The following is a 13237-nucleotide window of genomic DNA, read 5'->3' on the forward strand; positions in this document are numbered from 1 at the left end:
ACAAAAAATATTGGCAAAACAAAAAATATTGGCAAAACAAATATTTGTCGACGTATTAGCACTATCCATGAACTATATATTCTTTAGGTTATTTATTAAATATTATCGTCTCCCATGAAAACTATAGTTCAATATTAAATAAATAATCTTGATTTTTTTTTGTAAAATAAATATTATTAGTTTAAGCCATAATCTTACTCCGAAGAGAGTAAAGTTATGACTCTCATGTGTAGTCAGTAAAGGTTAACAAGAGAGTGGCACACGGAGTATTGTCTAAAAAAGTGCATAATAACTAAGTCAAGTTTGTGATTGGGTTTAGAGAGAAAAAAGCTTACCCTATTCCGTCTATTTTTGTTAGTTTTTCTTTTAATAGGGTTTTACTTAAAATTCTAACGTGAAGGCTATTAAAAGGAATATATGTGAGTGTATAAATATGTGAACTCTCCCGATGAATTAATTGAGCAAAACAGACATAAAAATCAAAATAAAAAATGGCATCTTCTAGTTTTCTTGCAGTCTTTAGGATTGTCCTTTTAGTGCTGTTCTTCAATGGAATGGTGCCCATGCATGCGGCTTCCCAAGACGACATCCTTTCCACCATCTGCAAGAAAACTAGAAACCCTTCTTTTTGCTTTAACGTGTTGAAATCTGCTGGCACTACAGACCTAAAACGGCTGGCCACCTTCACCCTCAACCTCGCCCACGACAAGGTTGCTCAAACCCGTGCCCTCGCCCAGTCCCTGGCGTCCAAGGCATCTGATCCCAAGCTTAAGGAGCGATATGCCACCTGTGCTGAACAGTACGGCGAAGCCGCCGACGACATCGAGGATGGGAAGAAGGACTTGGGGGAAGGTGACTACAATGGCGTCAACATAAAGGCGTCTGCAGCCATGACGGAGGCCGGCGACTGTCAAGACAACTTCACGCAGCCGCCGAAGGACCCATCGGCGCTGTCCGGCAACGGGAAGACTGTGGAAGATATTTGTAGTATCATCTTGGTTATAGCCAATCTTCTTCTTGGGCGTGCCTAATTCATTTTTCTTCAACTTTTCCATTTTATCCCACAAACCTCTGTACTTGGAATGCCATTAATCAATAATATGTCTGTTTTGAATCCTACAAATTTGGACATCGACTCCTTCACATTTTAATAATCTGACTAATGTAGGGTCACTCTATATAACTCTTAGTGCTCTCCAATTTTAAAGGTCACAGGTTCTAGTTCGTGAGTCCATAGCGGCATGTAATTTCATGTTAATGAGTTATTGACCTCCTCAGATGGAGCTAAAGAAACTAGTTTGAATAAAAATGAGTGTGGAAGGATGGTTGCCAAATTTTTCAAAAGCTTATTAGATTTCATTTTCTTTTCTTCTCAAATTTTCATTATTCATAACTTTTTTCGTTAGGTTGGTTTGTTTTTATCTTTTCGGATTCGAGTCCGTTTAAGTTTATAGGCACAGAAAAGGCTAGTGGAAGGCCGAATGTTTCCTGTCCCAACGACCCTCCCTCTAATCATAAGCTTTTCAAGCCTAACGGAAGGAAGAAAACCCTCATTTATTGTGGAATGGAGCATGTCACATCACTGAGATGTGACCTCCATACAAGACAGAAAAAGGGGTGATCCTCAAGTGACATCTATCCGACCACATGAGTCCCAAGATTATAGATTGTGACCTCCACACAAGATAGACAAGTCGAGATTTTGATATGAATTTTTACATGTGGCTCCTGTTTATACTTAACGTGCTTGACATCTCATGTTTATATTAACGTGTTACTGATAAAAAAAAATCATTCTTATTACTTTTTGTTTTTTTTTTTTTGTAAATTTTTTTAAAATGAATTTTGATATTTATTTAAGAAATTAAATATAGAGAGATATTTAATTTTTGGTGGAGTGAGACAAATTTTTTTGTGAGAACTTTCTAATACGAAGTACACTAAAATTTATTAGTTTGAAAAATATTTTTTTTTTCCAACATGTGCAACATTTTTCACTATCTTGCATATGTATATTTTTTTTTTTTCAATTGGGTAGTATTTGTATTATACGTAGGGTTGCTAAATTGATTACTTTTATCTTTCGTATATATTGATGCTATATATACTGCTTCAGTCTCTGCCGTGAAATTGTGTATGAAGGTCATAGTTCTCTTAACTGATACATGGTTAATTCATGTCTCATACATAAGACCTTGTTCCACGGACTTTTCCATCTCTCCCATTATGTTTTGAAGTAAGGGGCTTTCCATGTAAGGGTTCTCAATGCTTTCAATTGGCGATGTTTCATTTAAAGTCATCTCATATTCAGCGAATTAGTACACCAAATTTAACGTGTAAGGCATAAAGAGTCACTCTTTGTGAGCATTCAGACACTCGAATAGTCCCTCTTACATATAAAGCAGAACGAGGATGTTAAGGATTATTGGGAGGAGTAGTCCCACATTGGCTAATTAAAGGGATGATCATGGGTTTAGAGGTAAGAAACACCATCTTCATTGGTGTGAGACTTGCTAGGGAATCAAAAAGCAAAGTTAGGAGAGTTTTATGCTAAAAGTGGACAATGTCAATAGAATGGTAAGTGTTGAATAAAGAAGTTGTGATGCTATCACCTAAAATAATTACTACCTACCCAACCCTCTACGGCAGGAATATTATCACCTTTAAACATGCAAATGATATGCGATGAATCAATTCAAAGGTTACCGACCTATAATTAATTATCAATATTCACACTATATAAAAACTAGACCTGCCGGATTTGAATCGCGACTTAAGGATGGCTTTGGGATTCTTCAACCACTACAATCCTCCGCTCTATCAACTAAGCTAAGGCCGAACTTGTATAAGAATCATATACCATAATATAAACAAAATTGATAAAATTAATATATATAGAAAAAAAACTAAATTAATAAAAATATCGGTAAGCGGTTAACAATTTCAATAATACATATATATTAACCTTTCAAAAACTCCAACATAATTTTGGTCATGGCATTTATACAACATTTGGAACCTCCCATTGAAATTTTTAGCTTTCATAAAGAACTTGATTTGTATTGGGTTTTACAATTTGAAACCCATTTAGATCCAAACATATGATTTCTTAAAGTGCCTTCAATGTGTTTGAATACATATGCGTAGGTGCCAAATTCTCATACATATGATAATACAAGAGCTTTAATCCATTCTTGAAGAATTTGTGCAAGAACCGAGGTAAGAAGGTGAAGGTAGATAGCTTGTAGCTCGCCCTAAGAATTTGTTCAAGAAACTGGTTTGACACACACATAGGCTTTGGGCCATGTGTCGGGTGCTTGTCCTTCGAGACCTGCTTTGTGTTGGATTTACACAACTCTCTACAATGGTATGATATTGTCCACTTCGAGCACAAGCTCTCATGATTTTTCTTTGGACTTCCCCAAAAGGTCTCAAATCAATGGAGATAGTATTTCTTGATTATAATCCCATGATCATTCCCTAAATTAGCCGATGTGAGACTTTTATCCAACACCTTCCCTCGAACAAAGTACGCCTCCCCTTAGTCGAATCTCGACTCTTTTTTCTTTTGGAGTCCTTTGTTCAACATTTGAGGATTCTATTGACATATCTAAGTTTAAGGCATGACTCTGATACTATGTTAGAATGAACACGACTCTCCACAATGGTATGATAAACCACTTTGAGCATAAGCTCTTATGGTTTTACTTTAGACTTCCCCAAAAGGCCTCAAACCAATGGAGATAGTATTCCTTGATAATAAACTCACGATCACTCCCTAAATTAGGCGACGTGGAACTTTCATCCAACACTTTGTACCTATACGACTCGTTACTTCACTATGGATGCTAAAATTATTCAATGTATAATATGACTGGATTTGTTCTGCCCTATACTTGGAGATTACTAGATATATAGTATGCATACACATAATAATCCTATGCCACATAGCATGAAGCTCTAAGAACCACTCCCGAAGGGGCAACCGATGTCAATGTGGACGAGGAAATTAGAGATTCTTATAGTAATATTTTTCCAACTTAACCTCAAACAATTAAACCATTTTTTAACCATACTTCTCTTCGGTTCTTGAACTTTTCGATAGGAACAATCTACCTCCACAACAATCACCATCTCCACCTAAGCTGTTGTTCTTCCTTCCACTTCTTGTACCATGAACTTGCCTTTACTCATTTTTCTTCTTATCGAACCATGTTTTGCAATTGTCATCCCAACATCATCTTTCGCTTCAAATCTCGGTGTCTCATTGAAGCTTACCAATGTTGCTTTTGACCGTGAATTAATGATCCTAAACGAATAAACATAAATTTTAAATAAATAAATTCAAAATGTAGCGAAAGATTAGTTAGAATAGCTCAATTGGTTAGATTGCGTGGCTGTTAACCACATGGTGGTTGGAGGTTCAAGCTCGTGGATATCTTTTTAGTTTTTCGTAAAATAAAAAATGCATTCATTTATGTTTTTAAACTCTCAATCTGAAAGAGGAGAATTGAACTCGGCTTCGGTTACGTCATTAGTTGAAATTCTTTCTTCATCGACTCTGTAAATGGCTTCGTAGCTTTGTAGGTAAGATGATTAAAACCACTAATTTTCAAAAAACTAAAAATGCATTCGTTTATGTTTTTAAACTCTCTAATTATTTTTTTCTCTCTTATCTTCTTTTTCTTGTTTGAATGCATAATCACCTAGCAATAAAGGCTCTTTTCATAGATCTCAGTTAGACGCAATTTGAAAGAGGAGCATTGAACTCGGCTTCCGTTACGTCATTAGTTGAAATTCTTTCTTCATCGACTTTGTAAATGGCTTCGTAGCTTTGTAGGTAAGATGATTAAAACCACTAATTTTTTTGTTTTGTCATGTATGTGAATGAGTTATGTTTGACTGATCGTCCATTACACCCATGATTGAGACTGAAGGAAGAGTTGCGAGATCCCATATTGATTGGGGAGGAGAACCTCTCCCTAGCAGACGCGTTTTAAAAATCTTGAGGGGAATCCCGAAGGAGAAAGTCCAAAGAAGGCAATATATGCTAGGGATGAATCGAGGCTGTTACATTTAATAAGTTGGTTCAAAGTGAGACCAATAAATAACTAACCATTTAATTTGAGAGTTAAATGAATCATAATCATAGACATGAATTGGATAAGCCTCATCATATTGAGCTTAATTGAACAACAAGTTGCTATTTAGATATATTAGACAATAAATTGGAAGGTTTATTATTTTCTAATTCATGAAACTTAATGAGAGAAAATAGATTGTGACTCAGCTTTCTCACTCATTGCCATTGGAATACAATTATGGAAGGAAATACAAAAGACACAAAATAAGAATAGGAATAGGAAGATGAGCTAACACTTCAGAATGACCCCTTGTGACCAAACAACTCTCAAATGCTCCCTACCTCAATTCCAACCTACAAACACCCGAAAAAAAGAAAGAAAAGGGGTAAGTATAAAAAAAAACTCAATAAGCAATCTACTCATAGGCTCTTATGGCATCCTCATCCTGGTAGATATCCATGGATTTTTCTCCGAGCTCTAATAAGTTTAATCCTAGTCTCTACTGCTATTTGAGCATCTGAGGTGCTTCAAAGTTCTATGTGGTTCTCTAGTTACTCATGGACTTACTCTGGGTTCAAGGAGGTGGTCTCCTAATTCTGGTGTTGTGAGTTTACGGGGCGATAAATTTCATCTTTAGGGTAAAAAAAAACTTTTATGTTTCTTATATTTATATAGCTTGCTATGCTCTTGCAGGGAATGTCCAACGCCTTGGATTGAGGTGCTACTTCATAAAGTTTTGATTTGACAGTAAGGTGTCTTCTGGTCTAAACCTCATTTATGGGAGGTTAGTTGGCGGACCCTCCCAAAGGACCATAAAGTTTCCAGATTTTGGGGGAAGCAACCCTTGTGTGCTGGCCAACAATTGGATTAACCTACATGATCCCATGCACCCATCTCAAGAATAGTTTTACATCTAAGTGGTCTTGTTCAAGAGACATTTGACTATTTTCACAAAGTTCTGGACACCTAATTGCAATACTCTAACTGACCTATACCTGGCTCGATAGTACAATATCGGATTAAAAACTCGACGGTATGGGTACTGGAGTGGAAACGGTAGCGGAGACCCTATTAACACCATACATATTGCTAACAACTTGAAAAAGTTACATTTGTTATTCTTAGATATGGTGGAAGCCTATTGGGTTCTTAAGGGCATCTAGACTATTTAAATCTTGTCTCTCGTTTTCAAGATGTTTAGGACTAACTCCTCGAGTTATTCCATTCTCTAAGTGCACATAGATTTAGACCTTGATTACTTTTACTATGTTACATGATTAGAAGGGGTACTTTTGACAAAATATGCTAGATGACATAATATAGTACACCAAGAAATGCTTCATTTTTCAACGGGGCAAAGTTAAAAAGGCCAAGATCTCAGAACTCCTCGAACCTTTGCTGGTGCCGACAAGACCTTGGGAAAGTGTGTCACTAGCCTTCATCACACACTCAAAGGTTGGCAAACATGAAGTCAGGTCATCGTCGACTGATTCTCGAAATATGTCGCATTCACACTCACGCCCAAGATATGTTCAGTCGAATTGGCTGACCAACTATTCTTCCAACATATTTATCAAGACATTTTGGACGAATTAATTCAAGTTCTTGAAGGAAACTTCGAATATCTCATTGAGTTACCATCTCCAGACTGATGGATAGACAGAACGATTCAATTGTTTGTTGGAAGAATATTTGCGACACTTCGTTTAGGCATTTAAAAACAAATTGGATGCAACACTAGATGTGGTCCAATTTTCTTTATTTTCCAAACTAGTTCCTCGATCGGGAGGAATCCCTTTGAAATTGTGAGCCGAAGGCAACCATCCCTATGCCATATCATTAACCACCCATATGCAGGGAAGAATCCTCGAGCCCAAAACTTCAAAAATGGAAGAAGGAAAAACTGTCCCGTCACACTTCAGGTAGAAGACTAGGTTCTCATAAGGTTGATTCTAGAATAGATCAATTTCCGCGGTACAAAAGACTAGAGGCTTGACTAAAACTATGAAGGACCGGTTGAAGTTCTCAAGAAAATTGGAGCTACATCGTATAGGGTGACATTGCCCACCTGGATGAAAATCTATACAGTAATCCATGTGAGCAATCTAAAGCCTTGCCTCAACAATATCCAGAGCAGCAATATCATTGCAAAACCTAGAATAGACCTCAAACAGAAAGACAGCAAAGAAGTCAAGGTAATCATAGCTAAGAAAGTTGGGAAAGTTAGAAGGTCTGTACAGAATGTTCGAGAATTATTTGTCAAATGGAAGAACCTCCCTACAGAGGAAACAAACTGAGAACGTGCCAAAAATCTGGACTCTGTCATGACCCATTTGAACTTCGTTAGTTGACAAGGACGTCAACAAATTAGGCGGGCGAGGATCTCATGGTCATGTTTGTCCAAGACATATTACCCATTGCCGCATGCTCCTGACATGCCTAAGCCTTTCTACTTGCTTTCATGTTGTATTACTTTCTTATTACATTTTATGTTGTATGACCATTCGACGAAATTGTGTTTACTTCCTTCAGACCGCCTTAAAATGTACCATACCGGGACCAAGTAATCATCAAACCTCTCTAGACCAAGTATTGTAATTGTTCTTAACTTTCACAATGCTTTCTGTCAACTCGCTTTCAATGATTTTTCTCGTCCACATTTACTTTCTCAAAACGTGGCTCGTAGCTCGACATAAATAAGTGATATTCGATAATAATTCAAATCGTTACAACAAAAATAACTTAATAAAAACATTTTAAACTATACGAGTTCAATTAATAAAAGTAAAACGTATATAAATTTCACTGAACAGCTAACGCTTATGTCTCTGCTGTACCTTCTGTATACACGATAAAATCCCCATTGAAACAACCCCAATGCCAAGAGTAAGTGGCAGAACAGCGGCGACCCGGGGCATCATCGGCTCCGGCGTCAAAGCTTTTACCGACGACACATAAGACGAGAGCATGCCGATTAATGTGAAGAATAAAGTGAAGTACAGAGAATTCCTTGGAAACTGAGGGTGTGTTGGCAGGCAACTCATTCAATAGCGCTATAAATTGCAACATTGAAACTATCATGCACACTGTTACGCCAACGATGAAATTGGTGAACTCAGTTGGGAATTTTGTGGGCATTATCGATGTGCATAACTTAGGAACACACACAAAATTTTGTCACAAAAAAAATTAGGTTTCCATGGTGTTAAGAATAAGAAATAGAATTGGGATCGAAAGTATGATCTTCGTGATTACAAACGTTTAAATACAATATAAACTATCGACTAATACAAGAAAAATATAGGATACAAGCTATCAACTAATACAAGTAAAATATATAACTCCTAGATTTTGTAAATAAGATAAAATATACTATTAATCAAATCCTAAGATAAAATATACCACTAACAACTCCAACAATAAAGAAAAAATATTAATGGATATCTAACATATGTTCCATAACTAAGTATTAAAATATATTATCCAAATATCATATCTTAATATTCCCCTCAAGTTGGAGAGTGTATGTCAATCACACCCAACGTGTCCTTCAAAAGATCAAACTGATGCATTCCCAAATCTTTAGTGAAAACATCTGCCAATTGCATTTTAGTCGAAACATAACACGGTTTCATGATTCCGGCTTGTAACTTTTCTCGAACTATATGGCAATCTATTTCAATGTGTTTCGTACGTTCGTGAAAAACTGGATTGGCTGCTGTATGTAATGCTGCTTGATTATCACAATATAATAATGCTGTTTCGGACAGTGGAACATTCAAGTCTTGAAGAATGTGTATCTTAACCAAGTTAACTCTAAACAAGTAATTGTCAAAACTCGATACTAGGCTTCGGCTGATGATTTGGACACATTAGTTTAGACTGCTAAGAAATAATTGAATTTCCGAGGAAAATGCAGAACCCAGAAATAGACCGTCTTGATGTATCTCAGAACCGGAAGAGCTGCCTCCCAATGTGGTTTTCTTGGTTCATGCATAAATTGACTAAGCATACGAACTGAATAAACTATGTCAGGCCTAGTAACGGTTAAATATATTAATCTGTCAATCAACCGTCTTTATTTACTTTCATCATCCAACACCTCCCCTCGAGCAAAGTACGCCTCCCCTTAATCGAGTCTCGACTTGACTCCTTTTTCTTTTGGAGTCTTAGTCATTTTTTACTATGCCTTCACCCTTCAAGGAGTCGGTTAAATATATTAATCTGCCAATCAACCGACTTGTATTTACTTTCATCATCCAACACCTCTCCTAGAGCAAAGTACGCCTCCCCTTAATCGAGTCTCGACTCGACTTCTTTTTGTTTTGGAGTCTTAGTCATTTTTTACTATGCCTTCACCCTTCAAGGAGGCTCGGCTCCTTTTCTTTTGGAGTCCGTAATTCGACATTTGAGGATTTACCAATCTATTGGCACGACTAAGTTTAGAGCATGACTCTAGTACCATTATGGAGAGGTGGATTAAATCTAAGCGCGCTCATAAAGGTGGAAGGACATGCGCCGACCGTACGTTGATTGAAGGAAAATCAATGAGGCAACATTTTGCGAGCCTTGAAGGTGTGCTTTGGGAGGACACATGCCACACCATGAAAAAATAAGAAAATACTAATGCCTTACGTCGCCTGGACTCGAAGCCAAGAACACTCGTGTCGTGAGTGGGGTGCGTGTAAAGTAGTGAAATTGTTTTTGGGAGTTTAAGTTAAATTATGCTTAAATTGAGGGCCAATAGCGACTGGCCGTGGTATTTGCACGTGAGCCCGTTGCGAGCGAAATCACGCCTAGAAGCCTTTCCAACCACGCATGGGGAGCATGAAGGTGTGTGGAAGGTAATCTTTTGACTATTTTACACCCATACTGATCCTAAAATGACTTGAATTATGACCTTCTAGTGAAATTTTTAAAGATTTAGAGAACCGAAAATGACATACCAGAAGAGTGAGTTGTCTTTCTACTCAACATATCGACCACTATGTTAGCTTTACATGGGTGATAAAGGATCTTTATATCATAATCCTTCACAAACTCCAACTATCTTTTTTGTCCCATGTTCAACGCTTTCTACCCGAATAAGATACTTGAGCCTCTTATGGTTTTACTACCTGTACCTTTTCACCATACAAGTAACGTCACCATATTTTTAACGTGAACACCACAGTTGCTAACTCCAAATCGAGGGTTAGGTAGTTACGCTCATATTTCTTAAGCTATTAGGAGCCATATACAATCACTTCTCCATTAACACCAACACGCAACCCCAATCCTTTTCTCGAGGCATCGTTGTACACCGTGCTTGAACCACAAAATAGTGCTAGCATTAGCGCATACACCCGAAACTCCTTAAGCTCTTGAAAAATCTATTCATGTGTCATAGTCCAAAGAAAGACTTACCCTTCTTAGTTAACTTTGTCAAGGTTTGAATAAGTCCTAAAAAGAAACCTTCCGTACTAGTTCGCTAACTCCAAAAAACTTCTAAGTTCTCGAACGGAGGATGGTCTGGATTATCTCATGATTGCCTCTATCCGACCCACAAAATCCCCAGCTGAGTTATCTCATGATTGCCTCTAACAAACTTGCAGAAAATTGTGGGCGTCTCGGTTATCTCATGATTGCCCCAAAATGTTCCATGATTACTAACTTCTCAACATCCCATGATTTTAACCAAGTCGAGCTTGTTGACTTACTAACTTCTCAATGCATGATTCCCACATCAATGATTTTAACCAAGTCGAGTTTATCGACTCACATTCCTTACGTCAAAACACACAATCATGGCAAGGACTACTTTTCGTGAGGCCAACAAAAAATATTGGCAAAACAAATATTTGTCGACGTATTAGCACTATCCATGAACTATATATTCTTTAGGTTATTTATTAAATATTATCGTCTCGCATGAAAACTATGGTTCAATANAAGGTGTGCTTTGGGAGGACACATGCCACACCATGAAAAAATAAGAAAATACTAATGCCTTACGTCGCCTGGACTCGAAGCCAAGAACACTCGTGTCGTGAGTGGGGTGCGTGTCAAGTAGTGAAATTGTTTTTGGGAGTTTAAGTTAAATTATGCTTAAATTGAGGGCCAATAGCGACTGGCCGTGGTATTTGCACGTGAGCCCGTTGCGAGCGAAATCACGCCTAGAAGCCTTTCCAGCCACGCATGGGGCGGTATTTGCACGTGAGCCCGTTGCGAGCGAAATCACGCCTAGAAGCCTTTCCAGCCACGCATGGGGCGCGTGAAGCACGTGAGCCCGTTGCGAGCGAAATCACGCCTAGAAGCCTTTCCAGCCACGCATGGGGCGCGTGAAGGTGTGTGGAAGGTAATCTTTTGACTATTTTACACCCATACTTCCAGCCACGCATGGGGCGCGTGAAGGTGTGTGGAAGGTAATCTTTTGACTATTTTACACCCATACTAATCCTAAAATGACTTGAATTATGACCTTCTAGTGAAATTTTTAAAGATTTAGAGAACCGAAAATGACATACCAGAAGAGTGAGTTGTCTTTCTACTCAACATATCGACCACTATGTTAGCTTTACATGGGTGATAAAGGATCTTTATATCATAATCCTTCACAAACTCCAACTATCTCCTTTGTCCCATGTTCAACTCTTTCTACCCGAATAAGATACTTGAGCCTCTTATGGTTTTACTACCTGTACCTTTTCACCATACAAGTAACGTCACCATATTTTTAACGTGAACACCACAGTTGCTAACTCCAAATCGAGGGTTAGGTAGTTACGCTCATATTTCTTAAGCTATTAGGAGCCATATACAATCACTTCTCCATTAACACCAACACGCAACCCCAATCCTTTTCTCGAGGCATCGTTGTACACCGTGCTTGAACCACAAAATAGTGCTAGCATTAGCGCATACACCCGAAACTCCTTAAGCTCTTGAAAAATCTATTCATGTGTCATAGTCCAAAGAAAGACTTACCCTTCTTAGTTAACTTTGTCAAGGTTTGAATAAGTCCTAAAAAGAAACCTTCCGTACTAGTTCGCTAACTCCAAAAAACTTCTAAGTTCTCGAACGGAGGATGGTCTGGATTATCTCATGATTGCCTCTATCCGACCCACAAAATCCCCAGCTGAGTTATCTCATGATTGCCTCTAACAAACTTGCAGAAAATTGTGGGCGTCTCGGTTATCTCATGATTGCCCCAAAATGTTCCATGATTACTAACTTCTCAACATCCCATGATTTTAACCAAGTCGAGCTTGTTGACTTACTAACTTCTCAATGCATGATTCCCACATCAATGATTTTAACCAAGTCGAGTCTATCGACTCACATTCCTTACGTCAAAACACACAATCATGGCAAGGACTACTTTTCGTGAGGCCAACAAAAAATATTGGCAAAACAAATATTTGTCGACGTATTAGCACTATCCATGAACTATATATTCTTTAGGTTATTTATTAAATATTATCGTCTNCAACGGGAAGACTGTGGAAGATATTTGTAGTATCATCTTGGTTATAGCCAATCTTCTTCTTGGGCGTGCCTAATTCATTTTTCTTCAACTTTTCCATTTTATCCTACAAACCTCTGTACTTGGAATGACATTAATCAATAATATGTCTGTTTTGAATCCTATAAATTTGGACATCGACTCCTTCACATTTTAATAATCTGACTAATGTAGGGTCACTCTATATAACTCTTAGTGCTCTCCAATTTTAAAGTTCACCGGTTCTAGTTTGTGAGTCCATAGCGGCATGTAATTTCATGTTAAGGAGTTATTGGCCTCCTCAGATGGAGCTAAAGAAACAGTTTGAATCAAAATGAGTGTGGAGGGATGGTTGCCCAAATTTTTCAAAAGCTTATTAGATTTCATTTTCTTTTCTTCTCAAATTTTTATTATTCATAACTTTTTTTGTTAGGTTGGTTTGTTTTTATCTTTTTGGATTTGAGTCCGTTTGGGTTGGTTTCAAGTTCATAGGCACAAAAACTAGGTCATGAACCGACCCAATTTCATTAAAAAAAAGAAAACAAGAAAAAGGCTAGTGGAAGGCCGAACGTTTTCTGTCCCAACCACCCTCCCTCTAATCATAAGCTTTTCAAGCCTAACGGAAGGAAGAAAACCCGAATGGAGCATGTCACATCACTGACATGTGACC

The 13237-nt window shown here is 37.8% G+C and overlaps 1 protein-coding gene across 3 annotated transcripts in view; it reads left to right on the forward strand.

The window, feature by feature from the left end:
• Window positions 1-456: 456 nt before the first annotated feature.
• LOC111471996 (pectinesterase inhibitor-like) overlaps window positions 457-13237 on the forward strand; it is a 26445-nt gene continuing 13664 nt past the window's right edge. Inside the window, exon 1 of one of the 3 annotated variants that reach the window (XM_023117691.1) lies at window positions 457-534. In XM_023117691.1, coding sequence (XP_022973459.1) covers window positions 492-534 — 43 coding nt within the window. In that variant the 5' untranslated portion in view covers window positions 457-491. Of the gene's footprint in view, window positions 853-13237 lie in introns of all 3 variants that reach the window. The other 2 variants (XM_023117690.1, XM_023117689.1) reach the window with 2 other exon arrangements.

Source organism: Cucurbita maxima, unplaced genomic scaffold (assembly GCF_002738345.1).
Source record: "Cucurbita maxima cultivar Rimu unplaced genomic scaffold, Cmax_1.0 Cma_Scf00061, whole genome shotgun sequence".
Taxonomy (NCBI): domain Eukaryota; kingdom Viridiplantae; phylum Streptophyta; class Magnoliopsida; order Cucurbitales; family Cucurbitaceae; genus Cucurbita; species Cucurbita maxima.